General features: G+C 39.2%; 2 protein-coding genes across 2 annotated transcripts; one reads left to right on the forward strand and one right to left on the reverse strand.

The window, feature by feature from the left end:
• The first annotated feature begins 592 nt into the window (after positions 1-592).
• On the forward strand, positions 593-4,183 carry LOC110627015 (peroxisomal (S)-2-hydroxy-acid oxidase GLO4). Its single transcript, XM_043961878.1, has 11 exons — positions 593-735; positions 816-940; positions 1,016-1,062; positions 1,146-1,223; positions 1,337-1,461; positions 1,674-1,731; positions 2,196-2,258; positions 2,375-2,444; positions 2,994-3,094; positions 3,429-3,533; positions 3,789-4,183. Exons 1-11 carry the CDS (start codon positions 593-595, stop codon positions 3,966-3,968), a joined length of 1,095 nt encoding a protein of 364 aa, XP_043817813.1. The 3' UTR covers positions 3,969-4,183.
• LOC110627016 (protein PHYTOCHROME-DEPENDENT LATE-FLOWERING-like) lies at positions 3,770-26,972 on the reverse strand. The gene is made up of 7 exons (XM_043961880.1): positions 26,099-26,972; positions 18,171-19,483; positions 17,991-18,089; positions 16,556-17,904; positions 15,752-15,893; positions 14,787-14,933; positions 3,770-3,895 (listed from the first exon to the last, which is right to left on the reverse strand). The coding sequence occupies exons 4-5, from the start codon at positions 17,587-17,589 to the stop codon at positions 15,869-15,871; spliced, it is 1,059 nt and encodes a 352-aa protein (XP_043817815.1). The 5' UTR covers positions 17,590-17,904; positions 17,991-18,089; positions 18,171-19,483; positions 26,099-26,972; the 3' UTR covers positions 3,770-3,895; positions 14,787-14,933; positions 15,752-15,868.
• Positions 26,973-27,095: the final 123 nt, after the last annotated feature.

Genomic DNA, 27,095 nt, shown 5'->3' on the forward strand with positions numbered 1-27,095 from the left:
GATCATGATCAAGTTATCTCCTTTTTCTTTCATTCTTGAGAAACTGAATGAGCGTAGACCTGTGGATGTGTATTCCTGTTTTGCTGGTTTTGAAGTGAGTTTGTAAGTACGACAAGATTGTGTTCCTGATTGTTCTAAGGAAATCAATAAGCTTTTTGACAAGAAATATAATTCTAGACTTGAATCGATGATTTATATCATCGACGAAAAGAAATTTTAAAAGACAACAGTATGGAAATCACTTGGGAGTAGTTCCTTCGAGCAAATGGTTCTTTTTGTTGAGAATTCAAAATCTTAGCTGTCGTATTTTGTTCTATTAGATTTCTGAATTACATAAGAGCTGTTTGTTGCATAACAAATTTAGCTGCTTAAGAGAGTCGACCTTTTTTCTATCCAGTTCCAGTCTGCATAATAATCTAACCTGGTAGTTTCCACATTTATTTTTGAAGAATCCAAGAGTAATCACCGAATTATACTATGTATTAAGAATTCATGCGACGAAGGTGGGAAGGTGTTCAAATTTTTGTATTAGCAATGGAACTTGTTATGGGTTTGGGTTAAATTGATTTAGCATTTTGATGATTCAGGACAAATGGGGAGTGAACCAGTGAATGTGAATGAATTTCAAGAGTTGGCTAAGCAAGCCCTTCCAAAAATGTATTATGATTACTATGCTGGAGGAGCTGAGGAACAGCACACACTGAAGGAGAATGTGGAAGCATTTCGTAGGATCAGGTAATGTCTGTTAATTCTTAATTGAAGAAATGGAAGATTCTTTTTTTCTCTTTTAGCTGATGAGTTATCTTGGTTTTCAGGTTTCGACCTAGAATTCTAGTAGATGTGAGTCAAATAGACATGTCAACTACTTTATTGGGTTACAGAATCTCTGCACCCATTATGCTTGCTCCAACTGCTTATCATAAGCTTGCAAACCCTGAAGGTTTAAATGTCCTGAAAGAATTCTCAATAAATATTTTTGATCCATCATTGAACTCTTTGTCTGTGTTTATTCCAGGTGAGTGTGCCACAGCACGAGCTGCAGCCGCATGTAACACAATTATGGTATGTAAACCAATAAAAAAATGAAATTGATCCGCCCACTTACAAGTATACATGCTGAATAGTTGATGAATAATCCGATGTAGATTTTATCATACATGTCTTCCTGCACTGTGGAGGAAGTTGCTTCCAGCTGTGATGCCATTCGCTTCTTTCAATTATATGTAATTTTCCACTTCTTTGTGTCTTTTTAGTTTGCAGGATCTAGCATATTTAGCTGCAACATTTTCATTATTGTTTCTTTTTTTCCTCACATGCTAGCTAACCTTCTGCACAGATGTACAAGAGACGAGATATATCAGCACAGCTGGTGCAGAGAGCTGAAAGAAATGGATACAAGGCAATTGTCCTCACCGTTGATGCTCCAAGACTTGGCCGAAGGGAGGCAGACATTAAGAACAAGTGAAAATACCATTCTTTTCATCATGTTCCTTCACTCTATATGTTCTTTTTTTGGGCACAGTTTGATATGAGCTGATACATGTTATTTTCAGAAACAAGAAGTTTTGGTTTCTAACATCAAAAGAAATGTCATTGCAGCTTTGTGTCAATCAATTGATACAAGAAGCCCCCTCAAATGAATCTCTTCTAAAAAGTACTTGTAACTTTTGCAGGATGGCTCTACCACAGTTGAAGAATTTTGAAGGTCTCATGTCAACTGAAGTTTCCTCTGTGAGTAGAGTTATTCAAATCTCTATTATTGCATTTATATCTACCAAGGTATAATGTACATCATCATGCTGTCCTTTATTTGTTTAAATAAGCCTTTTATTGAATCCCTCAAACCATGTATCTTTGTATGTTGAACTTATTACACAAATCGAATATTTACTATTTAGCATCTCATAAAGTCAAATTCTACTATTACTTCGTCATGTTTCCCTGGTGCGTTTACAAGCTTCATATACTTCAGAAGATTGTGCCATTTATAACTTTACTGTTGTGTACAAAAACTGTTTTGAGTTCTACTAAGTGTAATTTTGGGGTGTGATAGGTTTTAAATCAATTTTCTACTCTGAATTGACTGGTAATTCGAAATTTTGTTTCCAATGTTGGCATATTGTTTCCAACTGTGACCAATATATTAAATCTATAAAATAATGTTGAGTTTACTTAAAATAATTAGAAGTTTGCAGGATGAAGGTTCAAAGCTTGAACTTTTTGCCAAAGAGACTTTTGATCCTTCATTGTCATGGAAGGTATTAATTATTGTATTTGTTTCATCAAATTTCTGTTTACTTTTCAAAGAAGTATGTGGAAGGATAATGTCTCCAAGTTTTCTTATTATTCTGATAAGTTGTGACAATATCTGCAGGACATAGGCTGGTTAAAATCCATTACGAACTTGCCAATTCTTATTAAGGGTGTACTTACTCGAGAAGATGGTAAGATAAGCTTCGTTTCATCTCCATATATTTGTATTTCCTCGTTTTTCTCTTTGCAATAGAAGTATAAAAAAAGGAAAAGGAACAATTCAATCAATGACACTTGAAAGCTTACATGTGAAATTTGGACTATTGTTTTTCCTTAGTATCTACTGACATGTACAGTAGAAGGGACAGAAATCATGAAGTTCCTCAACTTATTCTTAGTATAATTTTTTTTTCGAATTCCATTTATAACAGGAAATTTTCAGAAGTTCCATTTATTTGAAATTCAAGAGAGAGAGTCCTTTTCATTAGGCATTTCACCGTTTTCATATGAAAATTGTTCCACTTCTCCTATATATAATCATTGCTAAATCTTCTAGTTGTGGAATCTCCCACCCAAAATTGCTCATTGTCCTACCAATTCTATAGACCTTTAAGCCCATGCATTTAAACATTGTCGCTTAGTTTACTGGATCATAGACTATCTCCTCCCCTCTCCTTTCGTGTTAATTTCGCTTCCTTTCAGAGTATATTCACATTTCTGAAAATATGGACCATTGGCAGCAATAAAGGCTGTGGAAGTAGGTGTTGCTGGGATTGTTGTCTCTAATCATGGAGCTCGGCAGCTAGATTATAGTCCAGCCAGTATCACTGTTCTGGAGGAGGTAAATATCTATTATGTTTGTAGTTATAAGAAAATTTTTGGGGTCTGACTTTGGGGTATCACAAATTTATGCTAATAAACACACAATCTTTAATGGTTCTCTTTTCCTTTTTGTTAAACTGCAACTTTTGGTTGTCACTATAAAGCTCTAAACATGATACTCTATAGTTGTAGATCTATGCTAAGTAGAGTTTAACAACAAATCTTTTGAGATTATTTTGCTACACTACAAACTAAATGGCTTACATAATTTTCCTAATAAGAAAGCATGTTAGACAAAGTGGCTTTCTCTTTTCTTAATGAATAAAACACTATTTGCTCTGCTGTGGTTGCAGGTGGTTCATGCTGTTGGAGGGAAAATTCCCGTACTATTTGATGGAGGAGTACGGCGGGGAACAGATGTTTTCAAGGCCTTAGCCCTTGGTGCACAAGCTGTTCTTGTAAGCCATCCCTTCACAACTTTTCAATTTAGTAGTCCAGTGTTTTGTTTCATGCTCCAGCGTGCTCATCGTTATCCTTGATAAGAACAACTATAGCAATAGATATGCAAAGATCAACACTAACCTTGTATAAATAAGAAATAAAACATACATTAAGAGGAAAATGTAATGAATCTTGAGCTGCTTTCTCATGTTATACTACCTGAACTCTGTGGGGTTGTGGTTTGTATGCTATTAAACGACATGCGAATGCAGGTTGGAAGGCCAGTTGTATTTGGACTGGCAGCAAAAGGAGAATATGGAGTGAAACGGGTCATTGAAATGCTGAAGGATGAGCTGGAGCTAACCATGGCCCTTTCTGGCTGTCCTAGTTTGAAAGATATTACAAGGAGTCATGTGAGAACTGAGAGAGAGAGATTCCAATCCATGCTTTAATATTCTTTTGAAGTATCCTCTAATGGTTTCAGAAAATCAGTTATGGTTCAAATTCTGCAAAAGAGCTTCTCTGAAGTGCAAGAGATGAACTTCATATAGAGAGCCTGTTCTCAACAGTGAATTCAATTTCCATATCTGTTTCACTTTCAAATACTACACTTGTATACGTTATGAAAAAAAAAACCCTTGCGAATGAATTCATCAGTATTATATGAGACTGTTAGATGTTGCAGCTAGTTATTGCCATTATGCTAGCAAAAGGGAGAAAAGGTTGTCCAGTTACACAATGACAAGTAATATTTAATTATAATTTCTTTTTTGCAACAAAACTAAAATATATAAATTTTAGTAAGTTATTAAAATGTAAAGTGTTGAACTGAAGGTAGCTAAAGTTGAAAATGGATTACTATGCTCATGACATTAATTGATCAGCCTTATCTCAATGGTTAAATATGGGTTCTGCTACAGCACAATTAATTGGAATATGCAGCTACCGTTTACCTGATCTCATAAGCAGATCCACTAACAAAATTGATATTCACATACCATCATCTAATTGTATGCCTATGATCAAACTAATAATAGCATATTCAAAATGTTTAACGCTTGCATTACACTGTACAAGGTTATATACCTACACGTCGCGTAGCAGGTTGAATATTCCAAACTGCAGCCTGGAAAATTTTCCATCAAGTAGGCAAGCAACCATTAGTCATTAGAATCACTATTTTATCCCTTTCATTATTAATCAGCTATACACACAAGAATTTTTTCCTTTTACCTTGCTTCATTTGATAGAACTCGATACCATATTCTGGCTGCACAGCCTTCAGTTTTCACTAAAAGAATAGCTCAGGTGGTGTAGCTCTCAAACTGGTAGACCAAATTTACTATGCATTATTAACAGAGATACCTTTGTTTACACCTTGGAGCTCCATTGAAGAATTTGCGATGCCTCCAACTGAGGGTTTGAGAACTCAACTGTGGACTAGTAGGACAAGCTTCTGGATTACCAGCACTCACAACATGGATTGCTCCTTTTTTGATGGAAAAATACTCAGACTTGTATTGTATATCGTATCATGAAGAAGAAGTACTTGTACAGTATATACAAGGCACCTATTTATATTAATCAAGAATACACTAGAACCTTCTCCAATACACTATAATTTTATTAATACTACATACTAACCAATCAGCTGTGTATCTTGGTTTGAACGCTCCTGCATTGGTGAATTGCTTGTTTTTATTCTTGTTCTTGAACCATTCTGGATAACCGATCAGCTTGAAGCATCCCGCTCGTATATGTCCATCCAAATTGCAGTAATCACAGTAGCTGTTCCTCGCATCATACTTCCTATAATCTCGCCTATTACCTTGAGATCGAACAACTAAAGCAATAACCTCAATACGCTCTGTGAGGTTGGTTTGGACTTCCTTTTGAGATTCTACTCGCAGAACCATCAAGAAGGCTTTGTTCACCGTCGTTAATGGATCCAGAAGTAATACTTGGCTGCGAACTTGATCAAAGGTGTCGATCAGCTCCATCAGAAATTACATTAGGTAATTGGCATTGTGAATTTCTGTTGCGAGCTTCTCAACTGCATGAAAGTATCAGCACAATATTGGCCAATTCGTCCTACAGTTGCTTCAATTTGTTGTAATACGTCGTCATTGAGAGATTCTCTTGGGAAATTGATGCTATTCTTCGCTTGATTTGATTAATCATAGGTCCGTTGCTCTCACCATACTTTTCCGCTAATTCGAGCTAGAGTTCTCGAGCGGTGGTGGCATAAAGAAAACTTTCAACCAGATCCTTTGAAATAGAGTTGAGGATCCACAATATTATCATGTCATCGCATCGTCTCCCTTTCTCATAATCTTGAGATCCATTCTCAGGCACAGTGAGTTTCCCTTCCACGAACGCGAGCTTGTTCTTGGCACCGAGAGTGATTTTCATCGCTCAATTTCAGCCTCTATGCCGTTTAATTGAATGGAGATGAGAACCATCGCCGGATTATCTGAGTTTTGCAGCGTCAAGATGTCTTCGGCGATCGTTTTGGAGCCGTATCTCGTCTGAAGCCAACCGGCTCTGTGACCTAGCAAGAGCTGCTCTATGCCATTTCTTAACCTAGGGAGATTTTTTGGGACGAGAGAAAAAAACTAGAGGCTAAAGACAAGTAACCTGCTCTGATATCATCTTGCTTTTGATGGAAAAATGCTTTACTTGTATTGTATATCGTATCATGAAGAAGTATTTGTACACGTATATACAGGGCACCTAGGATGTCTAGAGCTTAGAATCTGCTAACCAGGAATACACAAGAACCTTCTCCAATACACTAGAATCTTATTGATACTGCACAATAACACTCCTGAACTTAGCTGTGGACTCATTTGGGTTAGTTGGCTCATTTGTTGTGAGCTAGGTTGCTGCTGTGCTTCTTGGTTCAGTTGTGAAATTCCCATGGTTGATGGTGAGCCTACTTGTGGGGATGAAACAACAGCCTGTAGTGATGAAGATGGATCTTGCCGATGTTGCTGCATCTGTTATTGTTGCTGCTGTTGTAATTGTTGCTGCTGTTGTTGTAATAGCAGTTTGTTGTGTTAGGGCGAATTCCATCATCAACAGCAATGAAGACAGGTTTCTCATTTCCAGTTTTTGGGTCAACAATCTTGGTAGCCACAGGGATTATCTCATCCTTGAATCTTCCAGAAGCAGTAGCTGCAGCAGCCTTCCTATGAGACTCAACTGCAGCCGGATCCTGCTCCTGTCTAGTGACTCCAAAACGATGTGCAACATTTTCAGAGGTAACACCCATGGGTAAAAGTCAATTTTGGGCTTGCTCAAAGGCCTTTACTTTTGGATTCACATCTCCATCCCAAGCCATTGGATTAATTGTCATAGATTCCAAACCAGCTCCAATGCTAATGTCATAAAACCCTGCCTTGATGGCTGCACTGTTGTAGTTTAGTAATTGGGAAAGTTATATTTATTTAAATTCCAAAACTGCAAATTTATAGAGTTACAGCAAAATTTAGAATAGCTAAAAACTAGTGACCACTATTGCCACTTCTTGCTTAACAATAAAACAAAAAAATCTTGCTGAAAATCAGCTAAAGAATAGGACAATCCTAAAGACCAGGACTACATGGAACAAGTCCTGATTCACTTGCTAACATTCTCCTCCTGGATCAGGAGCTGCATACTCCCAGCTTCTCCATGAGAAATTCAAATCTGCTAACATGAAGTGATTTTATAAATATGTCTGCGATCTGATTTTCTGTGTTGCAGTACACTAACTTCACTTCACCACTGTTTTGGACTTCTCTCAAGTAATAAAACTTAACATTAAAATGCTTAGTTCTTCCATGGAACACTGGATTTTGAGACATAGCTATGGCAGCTTGGTTATCTACAAATATCACAGTGTTGTCATCTTCCTTCACTGCAAATTCACCATAATCTTCCTAAGCCATAGTGCTTGATTAGCGGCAGCTGTTGCTGCTACGAACTCAGCTTCCGCAGTTGATTGTGCCACAATCTCCTGTTTCTTGGAACACCAAGAAAAGCACCCTGACCCAAAAGTAAAACAATAACCAAAAGTGCTTTTCATATCATCAAAGGACCCTGCCCAATCACTGTCAGAATATCCATGAAGCTTGAAATTCTGACTTTTGTTGAATTTAACGCCATAGTCTTGAGTTCCTTTGAGATATCTAAGCACACGTTTAGCTGCCATCATGTGTATTTTGCCGGCACAATTCAAAAACCTGGATAGGACACTTACAGGATACAAAATGTCAGGTCTTGTTGCTGTAAGATACATTAAATATCCAATCAGGCTTCTAAACACTCCTTCATCAGCACGTTCAGCTCCATATTCTTTCTTCAACTTCTCTTTTTGATTCATTGGAGTATTCACGCTTTTGCATTCACCCATTCTGAATCTCTTTAGAATTTCCTTCAAGTACTTCTTTCGACATATAAAAATTTCATTCTGAACTTGCTTTATTTCCATTCCGAGAAAATAATTCATTTCACCAAGGTCTGTCATGTCAAAAACTTTCATCATCTCCTGCTTGAATTCTTCAATCTTTGCAATATTATTACCTGTAACAAGCAAATCGTCTACATAGAGAGAGATGATTACAATTTCAGAATCAACCTTTTTAACATACAAAGTTGATTCACTTAAGCTTTTTTTAAAGCCTAATTTCAGCAAATAATCATCTATTCTGCTGTACCAAGCTCGTGGAGCTTGTTTTAGCCCATAAAGAGCCTTTTTTAACAAGCAGACCTTTTCTTCATGTCCGAGCACAGTAAAACCTTCGGGCTGCTCAACAAATATTTCTTCTTGCAAAGTACCATTCAAAAAAGCCGATTTCACATCAAGCTGAAAAAGCTTCCAACCTTGTTGTGCCGCCAACGCCAACAGTATTCTGATTGTGTCCAGCCTTGCTACAGGAGCAAAAGTTTCAGAAAAAATCTACTCCTCAAATTTGTACATAGCCCTTCACCACTAGCCTTGCTTTATGCTTGTTCAATGAGCCATCAGGATTTAGCTTTATCCTGAAAACCCATTTCACCCCAATTACTTTTCTATCTTGAGGTCTTTCTACTAGCTCCCATGTTTGATTTTTTTCTATCATAGCCAGCTCCTCCTCTATTACTTTCACCCAATTTTTGTCAATTTTTGCTTCCTCATAACCAGCTGGTTCAAAAACAGCAACGTTGCACCTTTGATAAATGTCTGAGAGTGTTCTGATTCACCTGACAGGTTGATCATCTTCTAGTTCATCAGGAACAAAGGACACAATCTATTTTTTTATTTGAGACTCCTCATTCCAGTCCCATTGTTCACTTTCAAGGAATTGAACATCTCTGCTGGTTATAATTTTTTCTGTCCGAGGAAGAAAAATTCTATAGGCTTTAGACATCGAACTGTAACCAACAAAAACTCATTCTTCAGCCTTCTCATCAAGTTTGTCTCTTTTTACCTGTGGAACATGTGAAAAACAGAGACAACCAAAAATTTTAAGATTGGTTAAATCAGGTTTGACTCCACGCCAAGCTTCATATGGAGTTTTCTTTCCCACTGCTCTTGTAGGCAGTCTATTCAGCAAGAAAACAACAGTATTTGCCGTCTCTGCCCATAATTTTTTTGGAAGATGTTTCTCATGCAACAAGCACCTGGTCATCTCCATAATGGTTCTGTTTTTTCTTTCACTGACCCCATTTTGCTATGGAGAATAGGGGATAGTGAGTTGGTGCTCAATTCCAGCTTCTTCACAAAATAAATTGAATTTCTCCGATGTATATTCAGTGCCATTATCTGATCTAATGACCTGAATTCTGCAGCCACTTTGGTTTTCAATCCAATTTTTAGACTTTATGAAAATTTCAGCAACCTCCGATTTAAATTTCATAAAGTATATCCAACACATTCTTGTTAAATCATCAATAAAGACTATTGTAGAAGGATAATATTTGTTATCTTTCACAATAGAGATTACAACCTATTTATACATGAGAGACGGCATCTAAATAGGAAGAAAAATCAAGCCTATGATTATACAATCCCTAAGATTAAGCAACTGACCCATCTATCAATATTTACTTCCTATATTAACATATTTACTTTCTATAACTTATAACAACTATGTAATACCTGCTGCCATTTAGTGAAGGAGTTGACTGCGGACCACATAGATCAGTATGAATTAGCTGCAATTTCTCTGTAGCTCTCCATGTAGATGTTCTGAATGGAAATCTAATTTGTTTCCCAAGCATACAAGCTTTGCAACTTGTGAGATGCTCCTCCAGGTTCGGTAGACCTCTTGCAAGATCATTTCTCTGCATGAACAACAAAGCTTGATGATGAAAATGTCCCATCCGTTTGTGCCAAGTGTCTGCGGAAGTAAATTGACACGGAAAAGCCGTTTGCTCCTCCTCCAAAGGATTCAGAGAAAAACTTCTTTGCCGCATCTTAATTCTGAACAATTCTTGACCTCTAGGATCAGAGATCAGATACATTTTATTTTCAAACACAAGCTTGAATTCTTTCTCTAGCAACTGTCCCACACTTAGCAAATTTTGGTCAATTTCAAGAACATACAGAACTTCTGAAATTATTTTAATACCAGTAGGGCTTTCAATGGCTACCGTCCCTTCTCCTTCTACTGTGATGTAATCTCCATTTCCAATTCTAACCCTTGAACTTGCAGATTTGTCAAGCTCTCTGAACAGCTCCTCACAATTGGTCATATGGTTTGTACAACCACTATCAACAAGCCAATTTTTGCTTGATGTCTTTGACGCAAAACATGAAGCAACAAAGAGTTGTTCCGGCTCTTGTTGAGTTGCAACTTGAGCTTCACCCTGCTGCTGTGTTTCTTTCTCTTTGCAAATTATCTCTGCATGCCCAAGCTTCTTACACTTTCTACATCTCATGTCAGGCTTTCTCCAACACTTGTAATGCGGATAGTTTTTTCTGCCACAATGCTGACAAGGAGGGAATTTTCCTCCTTTGCTGCTAGTGTTGGAGTTGCTTTCAGTGGCAGCATTTTCTGAATTGCCTGCTGCTCCTTTCTTTCCTCTCCACTTTTTGTTTTTGTCTCCAGAATTCTGCTGCCATTTGGCTTGCAAAGCTCCCTCCGTGGTTCCTTATTGTCTCATCATTCTTCTTTGTTCCTGTGCCTGCAACGCACTTACTAATTCTGCCAAACTTATCTTTGACAAATCTTTAGTATTTTCCAAAGAAGCAATAGTTGTCTCATATCTTTCAGGTAAGGATACAAGTATTTTTTGAACAATTCTATTGTCCATAAATTCATCTCCAAGTATCCTTACCTTATTTGCAATGCCAGACAGCCTCTCTACATACACTTTGACCGTTTCTGACTCCTTCATTTGCTGCATTTCAAATTCCCTAACCAGATTCAGCACCTTCATTCCTCTGATTCTTTCATCTCCTTTATATTCTTTCTTCAGAAAATCCCAGATGGCTTTAGCTGAACCAAGTGACATGACCTTACTGAAGACGTTAGGAGAAACTGCAGCAAAAAGACAATTCTTCGTTTTGGATTTTTTAGTTTTTTTCTCCTTGTGTGTTTTGATCTGAGCCACCGTTGGGTTTCCTGGTAAATGAGGTACCTCATAATCCTCCTCTATAGCATCCCACAAATCACACGCTTCCAAAAAAGCTTCCATTCTTACTGCCCACACCTAGTAGTCTTCTCCATCAAACACTGGTGGAGCCACCACTGAGAAAGAACTCTCTCCTTCCATTAAAGGAATTCCTTACAGTAGTAGAATTTTAGATAAACACTCAGAAAAAAACTCACAAGTCACTCAAAAAGAACTCTCACAGATCCCGTAAGAAATAGGGCTCTGATACCACTGTTGTAGTTTAGTAATTGGGAAAGTTATATTTATTTGAATTCCAAAACTGCAAATTTATAGAGTTACAGCAAAACTTAGAATAGCTAAAAACTAGTGACCACTACTGCCACTTCTTGCTTAACAATAAAACAAAAAAATCTTGCTGAAAATCAGCTAAAGAATAGGACAATCCTAAAGACCAGGATTACATGGAACAGGTCCTGATTCACTTGCTAACAAAACAGAACCATTATGGAGATGACCAGGTGCTTGTTGCATGAGAAACATCTTCCAAAAAAATTATGGGCAGAGGCGGCAAATACTGCTGTTTTCTTGCTGAATAGACTGCCTACAAGAGCAATGGGAAAGAAAACTCCATATGAAGCTTGGCGTGGAGTCAAACCTGATTTAACCAATCTTAAAATTTTTTGTTGTCTCTGTTTTTCACATGTTCCACAGGTAAAAAGAGACAAACTTGATGAGAAGGCTGAAGAATGAGTTTTTGTTGGTTACAGTTCGGTGTCTAAAGCCTATAGAATTTTTCTTCCTCGGACAGAAAAAATTATAACCAGCAGAGATGTTCAATTCCTTGAAAGTGAACAATGGGACTGGAATGAGGAGTCTCAAATAAAAAAATAGATTGTGTCCTTTGTTCCTGATGAACTAGAAGATGATCAACCTGTCAGGTGAACAAGAACACTCTCAGACATTTATCAAAGGTGCAACGTTGCTGTTTTTGAACAAGTTGGTTATGAGGAAGCAAAAATTGACAAAAATTGGGTGAAAGCAATGGAGGAGGAGCTAGCTATGATAGAAAAAAAATCAAACATGGGAGCTAGTAGAAAGACCTCAAGATATTAAAGTAATTGGGGTGAAATGGGTTTTCAGGATAAAGCTAAATCTTGATGGCTCATTGAACAAGCATAAAGCAAGGCTAGTGGTGAAGGGCTATGCACAAATTTGGGGAGTAGATTTTTTCTGAAACTTTTGCCCTTGTAGCAAGGCTGGACACAATCAGAATACTGTTGGCGTTGGCAGCACAACAAGGTTGGAAGCTTTTTCAGCTTGATGTAAATCGGCTTTTTTGAATGGTACTTTGCAAGAAGAAATATTTGTTGAGCAGCCCGAAGGTTTTACTGTGCCCGGACATGAAGAAAAGGTCTGCTTGTTAAAAAAGGCTCTTTATGGGCTAAAACAAGCTCCACGAGCTTGGTACAGCAGAATAGATGATTATTTGCTGAAATTAGGCTTTAAAAAAAGCTTAAGTGAATCAACTTTATATGTTAAAAAGGTTGATTCTGAAATTGTAATCATCTCTCTCTATGTAGACGATTTGCTTGTTACAGGTAATAATGTTGCAAAGATTAAAGAATTCAAGTAGGAGATGATGAAAGTTTTTGACATGACAGACCTTGGTGAAATGAATTATTTTCTCGGAATGGAAATAAAGCAAGTTCAGAATGAAATTTTTATATGTCAAGAGAAGTACTTGAAGAAAATTCTAAAGAGATTCAGAATGGGTGAATGCAAAAGCGTGAATACTCCAATGAATCAAAAAGAGAAGTTGAAGAAAGAAGATGGAGCTGAACGTGCTGATGAATGAGTGTATAGAAGCTTGATTGGATGTTTAATGTATCTTACAGCAACAAGACCTGACATTTTGTATCCTGTAAGTGTCCTATCCAGGTTTCTGAATTGTGCCAGCAAAATACACATGATGGCAGCTAAATGTGTGCTTAGATATCTCAAAGGAATTCAAGACTATGGCGTTAAATTCAACAAAAGTCAGAATTTCAAGCTTCATGGATATTCTGACAGTGATTGGGCAGGGTCCTTTGATGATATGAAAAGCACTTCTGGTTATTGTTTTACTTTTGGGTCAGGGTGCTTTTCTTGGTGTTCCAAGAAACAGGAGATTGTGGCACAATCAACTGCGGAAGCTGAGTTCGTAGCAGCAACAGCTGCCGCTAATCAAGCACTATGGCTTAGGAAGATTATGGTGGATTTGCAGCTGAAGGAAGATGACAGCACTGTGATATTTGTAGATAACCAAGCTGCCATAGCTATATCTCAAAATCCAGTGTTCCATAGAAGAACTAAGCATTTTAATGTTAAGTTTTATTACTTGAGAGAAGTCCAAAACAGTGGTGAAGTGAAGTTAGTGTACTGCAACACAGAAAATCAGATCGCAGACATATTTACAAAATCACTTCATGTTAGCAGATTTGAATTTCTCAGAGAGAAGCTGGGAGTATGCAGCTCCTGATCCAGGAGGAGAATGTTAGCAAGTGAATCAGGACCTGTTCCATGTAGTCCTGGTCTTTAGGATTGTCCTATTCTTTAGCTGATTTTCAGCAAGATTTTTTTGTTTTATTGTTAAGCAAGAAGTGGCAGTAGTGGTCACTAGTTTTTAGCTATTCTAAGTTTTGCTGTAACTCTATAAATTTGCAGTTTTTGAATTCAAATAAATATAACTTTCCCAATTACTAAACTACAACACAGTTGTTGTTGCTGCTGTTGGTTCGCATAGAGATTCGCCCTTGACATCAATTTTGGTGGACCCATAGGCCCCATTGCATTCCGTGCATTGGGTTCATATTAGCTCGGTTTAGAGACTGAACCAGCATGGAAAGCCCAGCAGCACTTGGGTGCATCTGCCTGGCTCCTGACATTCCAGATATGCCTGCCTGAGGGCCCCCTAGCACACCTGCTCTGCTCTGTACCATCCTGGATTTCAGCAGAGCTTGTGCCTGAGTCATTTGTCCAGCTCGGATATGCTGACTTATTGCATTGGTAAAATTAGAAGTTTGACCCAGAGTCGATGGATTTTAGCCCACATTATTCATAACGGATATAGGTGTCATTGGTCCTTAGATTCCAGGTCCTCTTCCTCTTGCACCTCCAAGGCCCATAGTATTGCCCAGGGTTCCCAAGCCCCCCATGTTGCTACCCATATTTCCTATTCCCATTGTTGTACCAAGCCCCATCATCGCTTTCCTCTGCTGCTGTTGCTGTCGCTGTTGCCGTTGTTGTTGCTGCTGCTGTTGTAACAGCTGACGTTGGAGTTGAGAAGATTTGTTGACCATGTGATTACCCAGCTGCATATTAGCATTCTGCCCTAGTGTGTTCAGATGAGAGAGTGAACTAGATGGAAGTACCATTGGGAACCACTGGAACTGTGAATGCTGCTGTTGAATCTTGGAATGTTGATTCTGCTGCTGCAACTGTAGTGGTGGTTGTTGCTACTGAAGATGGTTGTGATTCTATCTGTTGTGGTCTTACAGGCATTGGAACCGTAAGCAAAAGACCTTAAGACATCGGCAAGGCTTGAGCATTTCCAGAAGGCAGCATCCTAGCGTTTGCTAATAGATTTTGGGATGGATTAATGGATGCATTACCAGTAAGACTTGGCTTTACATCATTGGATGCCTGACCTGAAACTGCTTCATTGTATTGTTGCATCTGAAAAGCTGAATTATTAGCAGGGATAGAGCAGCAGTAGGATGACTACTTGAGGAAATATTCATGCGGGTAGGCCTTGGCTGGGGATTGTCTTCCACAATATACCCTCCACGTATCATCTGCATAAGCAAAATACACCACTCAATTACAATTGCATGACAAACTAGTGACCCAATATCAAAGAGCTGAAAAAGAAATTAGTCGGATACACTAAACAGAACATAAGGAATATACTTGTCAGAATAAGCAAAGATTGGTATGAAAATTCAAATTGTAGGATATTGCAAAATATGATCCCATAATAGAGCTTTCATCCCATGCAAATTTTACCACTAATTGTCCACTCAACAAGCCTCACTGTTGTGGTCTACGCAGCCATATTCAACAGAACAAAGATGAGACCTCAATGCATTAAAGTAGCACCAGTCATACTGAATGAAGATACACTGAAGGATTAAGATGACTAGCTCAAATAACATCGGAGTAGATACATAAGAATCATTCTTGCCCATACCTGGTTCACGTGACTGGCAGATGGATGGATTTTTCATACAAATTGGTAGGTCCCACATGTAATAGATCTCTTAAGATGCCTTGGATCTATGCAGACAGGATTTTCCACTAAAGAAATCTATGGTGATATTATAAGCAGGGTCCAATGTGAGGAGAAAAAGAAAAACGTATATAATCTTATGTACACAACTGAAAAAAAAAATGTTTCCTTGAGCCAGTATTCTAGTTGCTGAGATGGATTTTCTTCACCTACTGAAGAGAAGACTTCACACACAAAATAAGAGAGGGAGATACCACTACTGGAGAGAAGAATTGTTTTGATTACTCCAAATAAGTGGCAAAAAGGTACTGTCCAATTCAATCTAGAGTTGGATAACTAAACCTCTATTATATCAAACAAATCTTGTATTTATAGAGAACTCACAAAATTAGGCAATGTTGGAAGATAATCCTCCACAGAAAGGAAATCAGCATCCTCTGGTTCTCCATAATGCATTGCTACAGTATCATCACTCCGCTTCACGTTATTCTACTGTGCGACCTATGAACATAAGAACCAACATTCCCTGCACAAATGAAATATCATTTAGGCAAGTGAATTAAGCTAAAAATTACTAGGCAAAGATCTTAAACTTCAGTTGACAACATTAAAAACCAAGAATTACTCGATCTGCCTGCAAAATAGTTATAACTCTCATCTTGCAAACATTCATGCAACCACCTACAATTGATTTTGATAATTTTCTTGCACTAGCATCATTTTTCACATCCTCACAATTGGGTAAACTGGAGAGACAAACCATCAGATTTTGATGCGAAAATGTGTTGGGTTTATCGACAGAGTAGTTATCAACCTTATTTTTCTTGCAATTGAATAGATGCCTGGAAAAGCACCCAGTAGAACATGAACAACATCAATAAAATGGAAGAAATGAAATACTCATTGAAATCACAAGGAAAATCATATTAAGATGGTATAGAGGACAAGAAGAATTATTCAGCTAAAGCAACTTACCAACAGCCCTTGAATGTACTTCAACTTGACTTGTCCCCAGATGAGAGGGAAAATAAAAGGTAAACAACTCGAATCATACATTCATGACAAACAAAATTTATACCTATGCAGAAAAAAGATATGATTGTGGTACTAAACCGACAATATTTTTTACAATAAGCAGAAAGGGGGGGAGGGGCAAAAACAAACAAAGCACAAAAGTGTATATTATACCTCGTAATCACCATCACAATCTTTGAGAACCTTTCAAGCATGGAGGGATCGGCCATGGGGGGAGTTCCAACCAAAGGAGTACTTGCATTTAATGGAACACCTATATTACTAGTACTTTTAGGGGAGCCAACTCCATTCATTACTGCGGTTTTTGAGAGTGAATTAGATCTTCGCTTTGTGTCAAATCGGGCCTGGTGTTGTCTTTGCAAGGAATCACTGCCACTGGAAATCAAAGATGGGGTTCCACCGACAGCAACAACTGAGGTGACAGATGACATCTCCTTTTGTGATGATCCAATTGCAGCATTGGCTGCCGCTCCTCCAAAGTGGGGCCCAGCAGAACCAGTAGAAAATTCCCCAGATTTTGATGATAATGGTGAATTAGGCAAAGTCCCAGCAGATAACACTCTTTTCCTCTTCTGGAGTTGTTCCTCCTTCCTTAAATCTTGGCTGAGATTGTTCCATGCTACCTGAGGGAAATTTGATCTCATCAGATGAGATGGTAATCCTTGTTGTAGTCGTAACTCTTGTGGGTCCAGATGGCATGTTTCAGTCTCCATTGTATCACTTTTATCCTGACCTGAGCCATCCAGCTTTTCTGCTTCTAATTGTTCTTTCTTGGGACCAAATTTTACACCCGGCTGTGCAGCAGAAAAAGGTGCTAGGGCAGCATTTTGATTCATGACCCCTTCAAACATCTGCTGGGGATATTTCTGAATGCTTGCATTAGCATAATGATATCCTCTTGCCATTGCTTGGTTCTGCGATAAAGAATTCCTCCAGTTCATTTCTGATGCATGAAGGCCATTAATGTGTGTTCCTATTTGCTGCTGTTGAAGTCCATTAGGACCTACTAGGGTGAGCCTTGTCCTCTTGTTAAAATTGGATAAGGGTGACATTTGCCCATCCTGATTGTCCCTCTTACCATGAAGAGAAGTGTCAGAATTCATATTGTCGCCATATGAGATCATGTTCAGCCCAGCAGGGGAAGCTCCTGAAATATTGACAAAAGACCTTGACCCTTGCTCCTGCATGCTTGGGGTGCTTACCCTATCTGATATCTTTGTTGTTGTGATACCAAAGGTAGTGGCGGAACATTGTCATCAGGTACAAAGCTTCTTGCTACTGGCGGCATGTTGCTTTGAGCAAGGTTTTGAGCTATCAGATTCTCTGAGAAACTTTGTGGCATCGGATTGCCAAAACAACTACAGGATCTCCTAACCTGCTGCTTGGGCTGGCATTCGATCTATACAAACTTTCTTCCCATGGATTCTGCTAGTAGATGTTACAGTAACTTCAGGTATCTGTCTCAATCTTTTCCTCTGCAAGCCACTCAGACCCAAATTGAGCTGCAATTGATTCTCAAAAGAGTTGAGAAACAAAAAAGTAATTCCTCAAGCCAACAGCAGTTGAGTGTGTCTACAAAGTTTATTACCTTTCTGGGAGTTGGGTCATTACAAAGCCTATCCAATTTGGGACTAGGGTCTAGAAAAAGTTGTGGTTGCAAGGCTTTCAATATCCGGGATTCCACTTCCTGCAGTCAACAAATTCAAATATGTGAACTATTGATAAAACAATCAATTTACAAGGATGAGGTTTGTTAAATGACACCTACCATCAAATCACCATAAGTTCAGGAATCATCTGAGATCAGATGGGATATCCTTTACTGTATTCTCCAATGACATCCTAAGGCACACCCTATTTACAATAGGGGATCCACCCATGGATGGAATACTAGAACTTTGCTCAGAAATGCACTTCCGATAACCTCAGACCTGTAAGAATTTTCAACATTGGCAAATTTAAAAATCTTACATATATATCTGCTTTATTGACTTCTTGCCTACCCACCAAGCATATACATCTCGATACAAATGCTTGCTTCATGTAAGGTAATTACTCATAGATTTCACACTTATAAGTCACTAATTTGAGTACTCACCTCACATACGAGTGTACCATTAACATATTTGCATGGTATATCATCCAGAATATCTCCAGGCAACTGGCCTGACTCAATTGCCTCCAAAAACATTAGTGCATACATGAAAAATGTGAGTCTAAAAAAGAAATATAAAAATAAAAAGAGAGAAACTGCTAATGATCTAAAGCATCATATGGAAACTATCAGTTTATGCCTGTGAGTGTGCATGTGAGAGAGAGAGAGAGAGAGAGAGAGAGAGAGATGGTTAATGATACCTAAGGTGGTAATTTGGTATTGGAATGCAGGTGAGAAATTTATGGATAGGCATCCTTATCATTTATTTTTAATTATTAATGAACTCTGAAGACATTTTAGACAATAGCAGATGTTTTCAAAGAGGGGCACAATGTGTTGCTGTACATCAAATTGGTTAAACTAAGATGTAAAGATAGCATGAAGTTCAACCATAAATTAACCTTCTATATTTAAACAATCAAAAGTGGGATAATTACTGTTTTCATATCGTGCCATTAATAAGCTCATGGCCATACAAACATATATCCACTCTAGGTGGAGCCGTGAATTACAAATAGAATATCTTATCTCACAATAAAACTATCTTTAAGGAGTAATAATAATATATCAATAAAAAGATTTGAAAGAAAGGAAACTAGCTGATATTTACCGAAAAAAGAGTTTCAGATGTCTTATCATATGGATGCAACAACTTTGGAGCATCTTGAAGTATATCCTGATTTGCAGCAGCCTCACTCTGAAAATCTTGAAATACATTGTCTCATAACCAAACTAAATAATTCATTGAAAAGGATTCTCTTTTCCTTTCTGTACACTTTCCAGATTTTATTCTAGAAAATCAATGTTCTTGAAACCAACCTCTGAAGCCTTTCCAACAGAATATCCATCAGGGTACAGGTTCAATGTGAAAGAAACTTAATGCTCTGGAAGAAGACATCCAAAAGATTCACAATTGGAACTTGAATCTGGAAGAAGATAACCACCAAACAAAGAATGTTATTTAAAATGCATATATTGTAAATCCGGTACCAGAGTTGGTTGAACTTAAAATGCCATAGACATTGATAGGAATCCAGCTACAACTCCAGGGGCATATTGGGTATACACTAGAAGAGGTAAAGCTGCCAAGAGAATCACCCTTGGGAATCAAGAAAAAGGAGGAGACACGTCACCACCAAGTTAGTTAGGAAATGTCAGTATAAATAGTATGTATGAGGAGAGAGGAACCATCTTTTGGAATCCATTATATCAGCAGAATTTCCTCTGCTCGGGCTTGTCCTGGGGGCTGGCTTACACCAGTCATCATTTTTTATCTTTTGCTCATTCTCTGTTTTCCCTACCTGCTGTAATTCCATTTTTGATTAATATAATCACAAATATTCCTCTCCACATTCTCTTCTCCTTATTCCCTGTTTATTGTTGGTTAACGTTCTCGTTTCTCCATCATTGGTCCGACCTGCCGGATCCGTCAATGCCCAAAACAAGAATGGAAAATAGAATCGAGTTCGTGGAGAAGAACGTTGCCAGTCTTGATGAACACCTTTCTGCCCTCAAACTTGATACCCAGAAACAATTTAATGAAACCCATAAACTCATTTCAGATCTCAACCAAAACTTCAATGAAATCAAACAACTTCTTCTTAAAGGAAAATACCCAGCTGACCCTTCACCAGATTCACAAACCACCACCCAAACACCGCAAACCCAAACAGATGTAGTCCTCCATACACCTGAAAAATCACAATCTTCATCCCAAAACCAAGTTCAAACCACACCCACACAACCCAACCTGTGGACAGACACCATTATCCCCCTCAAGAGAACTGACATGCCAGTTTTTGATGGTATAGATCCTGTTGGATGGGTAGCAAGAGCTGAACAATTTTTTGAGCTGCATCGAATCCCACCCACTGACCAAGTCGCCCAAGCCTTTGTTGGTATGCAGGGTCATCCTCTCCATTGGTTGCGGTTTATCCGACACCGGAACCCTCACCTGGACTGGGTTACATTGAAGACCGAGTTGTTTCAGCAGTATGGTGGAGATATTGCAACAAACCCATTTGAAATTTTGGCTGCTACTAAGCAATGGGGCTCAGTCACCGACTATATCAATGAGTTTGTTTCGCGCGCCGCCCAAACACCCGACATCTCCGATCCTCAATTAATCGGATACTTCTTGAATGGGCTCCAGCGTGAAATCAGGGTGCGCATAAGATCGACTGATACTCTTGATCTCTATCGCGCCATGAGAGTTGCGAGGGAGGTGGAGCAGGAAATAACTCATTTCGCTCCCAAGCCAACCTCTGGTCGTTCCTTCACCAGTGATGCTAACCCAAGCCACCACTCCAGCACAAGCCCAAAATCAATTACCCCCATACCGATCCGAACTCAACAACCGACCCTGACCCAATACCCATCAACCCGACCTGCACCGAACCACCCAACATCAACCCGCCAGCATGGGTTTCCCTCAAGACAACTCGCCCTTCCAGCACCTTCAACGAAGCCCACCACCGAACCCACAAGAAATAGGGGTATTAAACACTACTCCCACAAAGATTATCAAGACCTGAGAGCTAAGGGACTGTGTTTCAGGTGCAAACAGCCCTACTCCCCTCTCCATGTGTGCCCCAACAAATCACTTCGTGCTATAATCGCTGGTGAGGACGAGGAGTTAAATGAAGAAGAAGTCCAGGCTCTAGAAATGGCTTGTGAACCCATTAAGGGCACTCCATTAGAGTTAGAGCTTGATGAAGCTCATTTTGCCCAGCTCGATCTACCATTATTCTCTGTGGGAGGGCTGTCGCGACCTAAAACGATGAAACTCTGTGGCAAATTGGGGATTCATACGATGGTAATCATGGTGGATAGTGGTGCTAGCCACAATTTTGTTTCGACGCAGCTTGTAGAAGCATTGGGTTTAATGGTAGAACCTACTTCCCCATTCTTTGTTCGGCTAGGGGATGGCCATAGACTCAAATCTTCGGGTGTTTGCCGAAAAATGCGGTTGGACTTGGGCACAATGGAGGTCACTGGGGAATTTTACATCTTCCCACTTAGTGGCGTTGATGTAATTCTAGGAGTAGCTTGGCTGGAGACTCTTGGAGAAGTTAAAGTCGATTGGGGAAAGCTCACTATGAAAATCCAACGGCCCAACGGGGAAGTAACTCTTGCAGGTGACCCTTCACTTGTGAAACAGCAGATTGCTAGCAGGTCTATTCTCAAACTTAGAGATACTATTTTTACTGCTTTGCTGTGGGCTGTTTGTGCAGATCCTATGCCGGCATCAGTTGCTCCGGTGCTAGAACAAAACCAGCAGAAGGAGCTACAGAATACCCTTTCTAAGTTTGAGAAGGTTTTCTCAGATATCTCTACACTACCCCCTCGGAGGTCAGCGGATCATCGCATTATTCTTCAACCAAATCAAGGCCCTATATCCGTCAAACCTTACAGATATGGTCACCATCAGAAAGATGAGATAGAGAAGCTTGTCCAAGATATGCTCAATGCAGGAGTTATCCAACCCAGCTCAAGCCCATATTCAAGTCCTGTCTTACTGGTAAAGAAGAAAGATGGAAGCTGGCGGTTCTGTGTTGATTATCGGCAACTCAATCGAGTCACAATACCCCATAAGTACCCTATCCCAGTGATCCAAGAATTGCTTGATGAACTACATGGGGCAACTTACTTCTCCAAGCTTGATTTAAAGAGTGGATTTTTCCAGATTCGTGTGGCTCAATCTGACATTGAGAAAACAGCCTTCCGGACTCATTCAGGGCATTACGAGTTTTTGGTCATGCCGTTTGGGCTCACCAATGCTCCAGCGACGTTCCAAGCAGTTATGAATGACATCTTTCGACCCTACCTGCGTAAGTTTGTCCTTGTCTTCTTTGATGATATATTGGTTTATAGCAAAGATTGGGAATCCTACCTGAAACACCTGAAGGCAGTATTGCAACTCCTCGCTGATCATTCATTGCACCTCAATGGTAAAAAGTGCTTCTTTGGCCGCACCTCAGTTGAATATCTAGGCCACATCATTTCTGCAGGGGGAGTCTCTATGGATCCCAGCAAAGTTACGAGCATTATCAACTGGCCTACGCCCACTAATGTTAAGGGTGTTAGAGGATTCTTGGGTCTAACCGGGTACTATCGGCGTTTCATAGCTGGATATGGACAGATTGCTCGGTCGTTGACTGATTTACTAAAGAAAGAAGCACATGGGGCCTTTGTGTGGACTCCAAAAGCACAAGAGTCCTTTGAGAACTTAAAATCGGCAGTCACCTCCTCCCCAGTTTTGGCTATGCCGGATTTCTCCAAGGAATTTATAGTTGAAACAGACGCCTCTAAATCAGGTGTGGGGTCAGTACTGATGCAACAGAATCAACCCTTGGCTTTCTTCAGTAAAGCCACCGGCGATCCCGCCTTATCCAGATCAGCTTATGAGAATGAATTAATGGCTCTGGTTCTGGCCATTCGACATTGGCGGCCCTATTTGATTGGCAGAAGGTTCACGGTACGAACCGATCAACGGAGTTTACGACATCTGCTGCACCAAGAGGTTTCAACACCTGCTCAGCAGTATTGGGCTGCAAAAATTATGGGGTATGATTTTATAATCGAATACAAGGCTGGGAAAACAAATAAGGCAGCAGATGCATTGTCACGATGCAATGAAGAAATGGAAATTTGGGCAGTATCGAGAGCCCAATGGATGGATTGGGATGAGATTCAAGCTGAGATTGAACAAGACCCGCAGTTATCTGGAATTATCTCAGCATTGTCCACACCAACTCAACCAACTCATAGTCATACTCACTATTCCCTCATCCATGGTCGCCTCTTCTACAAAGGCAGGTTAGTACTTCCTTCCTCTTCTAAGTGGATACCCAAGCTTATTGCGGAATTCCATACTACTTCTGTCGGGGGACACTCAGGGGCCTTTAGAACTTACAAGCGAATTGCCGAGAATTTTTTCTGGCTAGGAATGATGAATTCAATCAAGCAATTTGTTGCTGCCTGCTTGATATGCCAAACCCATAAATATGAGGCGAAGTCGCCTAGCGGGCTGCTCCAACCTTTGCCCATCCCTCACAACATTTGGGAAGACATCTCATTGGATTTCATATCGGGATTACCAAGGTCAAAGGGGGCAGATTGCATATTAGTAGTAGTGGATAGGTTGTCTAAATATGCCCACTTCATTGCTTTGAGACATCCATTCACGGCATCTAAAGTGGCAGAGGTATTTGCGAGAGAGGTTGTTAGGCTACATGGCATTCCAAAAACTATTGTTAGTGATAGAGACCCGGTTTTCTTAAGCCATTTCTGGACTGAACTGTTTAAGTTACAAGGATCCACTCTATCATTTAGTTCGTCCTATCACCCTCAAACTGACGGCCAAACAGAGGTCACAAACCGCAGCCTAGAGTGTTACCTACGCTGTTTCTCCTCCGAGCAGCCTAGAAATTGGTCGAAATGGCTTTGTTGGGCAGAGTACTGGTACAACACCAATTTCCATGGGGCAACCAAGAAAACACCTTTCGAAGTTGTCTATGGCAGAACACCTCCTGTTTTACAACATTATTTACCGGGAGAAACTTGTGTTGAGGCATTGTCCCAACATTTACAGGACAGAGATGAGATTTTGAGACAGCTCCGCCACAACCTCCTAAGGGCACAACAGCTGATGGTGAAGTATGCCAATAAACATCGGCGAGATATTCAATTTTCAGTTGGAGACAAGGTTTTTCTCAAGCTTCGACCCTATAGGCAGCAATCAACAGCTAATCGCATCAATGCCAAGCTTGCAGCCCGTTACTTCGGTCCTTTTGAGGTAATTAGTAAAGTGGGAGCTGTAGCTTATAAATTGAAGCTCCCTCAATCATCAAAAATCCACCCTGTTTTCCATGTTTCTCAATTAAAGAAGGCAGTGGGGGATCATCTTGTTATGGAACACCTTCCCGAGACCTTGGAGATCACAGAGGAGCCACTACTTGAACCAATTAAAGCATGCCAAAGGAGGACCCTTCAACAAAACAACCAATCAATTCCGCAAATTCTAGTCCAGTGGCAAGGTCAAACAGAAGAAAATGCGACATGGGTGAACGAGGCTGATATACGGGCTCAGTTTCCTCATTTTAGCCTTGAGGACAAGGCTTCTTCTCAAGGAGGTAGAAATGATAGGAATCCAGCTACAACTCCAGGGGCATATTGGGTATACACTAGAAGAGGTAAAGCTGCCAAGAGAATCACCCTTGGGAATCAAGAAAAAGGAGGAGACACGTCACCACCAAGTTAGTTAGGAAATGTCAGTATAAATAGTATGTATGAGGAGAGAGGAACCATCTTTTGGAATCCATTATATCAGCAGAATTTCCTCTGCTCGGGCTTGTCCTGGGGGCTGGCTTACACCAGTCATCATTTTTTATCTTTTGCTCATTCTCGGTTTTCCCTACCTGCTGTAATTCCATTTTTGATTAATATAATCACAAATATTCCTCTCCACATTCTCTTCTCCTTATTCCCTGTTTATTGTTGGTTAACGTTCTCGTTTCTCCATCAGACATCCTCACTGTCCTCAACTAAGTCACCCTAATTTCAAAAATAAAATTCCAAACTATCATAAGCACAAAAAAGAAATAGAATATAGCACTGATACTGATTCTTTAATCAGCACAAAGATCATGTAAGGGCTCTCGATCTTAAAGAAAGAAGACCTTCCCTCTTTTCACAGAAGGAAAGGCAAAAAAGATGACGCTTTAAAAAAAAATGTTGGCCATGTACGATACTTTTTATGAAATAAGAAAAGGAAATGAAATCAACCTTCAAGTATCACCTCTTCAAAAGGAGAAAAGAAAAATAATACTAATGCCACATGCTACATATTTAGCAAAAATCTTAACTTTACCATGTGGGATACTAAAGATCCACATCTAGCCGATGTTAAGTTAAAATTTGCATTTTGCAAAACTTGTCGTACTCCAATTAGTGCGTAACAAACTTAATAAAAGACAGAGATCAAAATCTTGGATCTATTGTTTCTGTATCAGTGGCTTTGCAAACTAAATGGAGTAAGCAGCAGCAGGATGTTTAACTACCATCGGCAGGTATAGCATAACACTCTTCTCTACATGCAGGCTTGTTTAAGGTATAAGCAACATAAGTGACATGGGTGTGTGGAAGAAGACTACTCAAGCTCCACAAAGCAGCTGAGTGAAACTACAACAATGCAAAGATCAAAAAAGTTTAAAATTTGCATATCTTTACAAACAAAACAAAATTAATAACTAATCCTCAGTTTAGTTGTAAAAGAAATTCCAGATAGAAATTACAATTTCAAAGCTACCAATTATTATTATATCTTCCTCGAATATTAACAGTGCCTTCCATTGAACTAAGTCAAACAGAGATTTGCATGCCAATGCTCAACTGAATTCAACATCACTAAACATAATCTATCTTTGGCATGCATATGTACAGAATTTTGCTTCATTTATTTTCTTCCCTTTCTTTTAGATTCCACTTCTGCTACAGCGTCCTTCCGTCCAACAAAAGACTAATTAAGTTTAGATAATTACCTCGAGCTTTCTCGCATAGGATTGATTCTGAGAATCAATAAGGGAACCCTCCTTCGAACTCCCCGGAACCTCACTGAGAGCAGGCTCTGGTAGAATAACCAGCTTTGGGCAGAACCTTCTGCCAGTTTTTGAGACCTTAAAGGAGACCCCCATGTAAAAGCTTTGTTCCTCGGCGAACTAGAAGTCTCGTGTTGGTGTTTGAATCATGAGAAAGTGACAGGAAAATACCAGCAGCCCCCAATGAAAGGAAGATTCTTTGGACATGAATAAGCCTTTTGAGAGGTGAAACGAAGTACCCAGGTGGAGTTCTTTAAGGATTGATGACTTAAAGAGCTTAATTGAGACATACACTAGCCGGGTCTCTTTTTTCTCAATTCTCAACGAAATTGAGGTTTATATGGTATTTGGTTGCTGAAAAAAGGAGAAAATTTGGAGAAACAAGAATATCACACTCAATTCAAAACTAACATCAACCTTTCTGAGAAACTTGAGTTACTCAATGTTGATGGCCAAATCTGAAGAAAGCGAAGGATCATGAAATAACAAAGCGCAGTGTTGAAAGTAGAAACCTTAAACAGAGCAGTGACGAAAGGCTTCCTTTAATAAAAATAGAGATTTTTTGAGAGCGTTGAGACGCTGTGAGAAAGTGAAGAATGTGGGACTATAGAATCTCAGCCTGGAAAAGGAAAAAGAAGGTGGCAATGAAAAGGAAAACACAAAGGGACACTGAGCTTAAAAAGAGAGTGATTCTCTGCTGGACGTTGGACGAGTGATGTAATAAGGAAAAAAACAAAAACTTCTCCAATTATCATGCATTTAAGCATTAGACGATAATAGTCCACTAATAAAATAATTAGAATAAATACATTATTTTATGTTTATCTTCAATTCTTCATCATCTTTTAGAATTTTGTTTACTAAACCAAAACTACCTCGTTTGTTTTTCTAAATAAAAAAGAAAAGAAAATAAAAAATATGGATTCTTTTTTAATTTTTT

Source organism: Manihot esculenta, chromosome 11 (assembly GCF_001659605.2).
Source record: "Manihot esculenta cultivar AM560-2 chromosome 11, M.esculenta_v8, whole genome shotgun sequence".
Taxonomy (NCBI): domain Eukaryota; kingdom Viridiplantae; phylum Streptophyta; class Magnoliopsida; order Malpighiales; family Euphorbiaceae; genus Manihot; species Manihot esculenta.

Bases quoted from the DNA above. Each gene is read 5' to 3' on its own strand.
- LOC110627016 (XM_043961880.1), bottom strand. From the start codon at position 17,589: ATGCAGGAGCAAGGGTCAAGGTCTTTTGTCAATATTTCAGGAGCTTCC. The intron at 15,894-16,555 runs GTATAATATACA...TCATTTGTGCAG, and splicing joins ATTGTGATGGTGATTACGAG to GGAATGTTGGTTCTTATGTT.
- LOC110627015 (XM_043961878.1), top strand. From the start codon at position 593: ATGGGGAGTGAACCAGTGAATGTGAATGAATTTCAAGAGTTGGCTAAG. The intron at 1,063-1,145 runs GTATGTAAACCA...AATCCGATGTAG, and splicing joins CCGCATGTAACACAATTATG to ATTTTATCATACATGTCTTC. The intron at 1,732-2,195 runs GTGAGTAGAGTT...AGAAGTTTGCAG, and splicing joins TGTCAACTGAAGTTTCCTCT to GATGAAGGTTCAAAGCTTGA.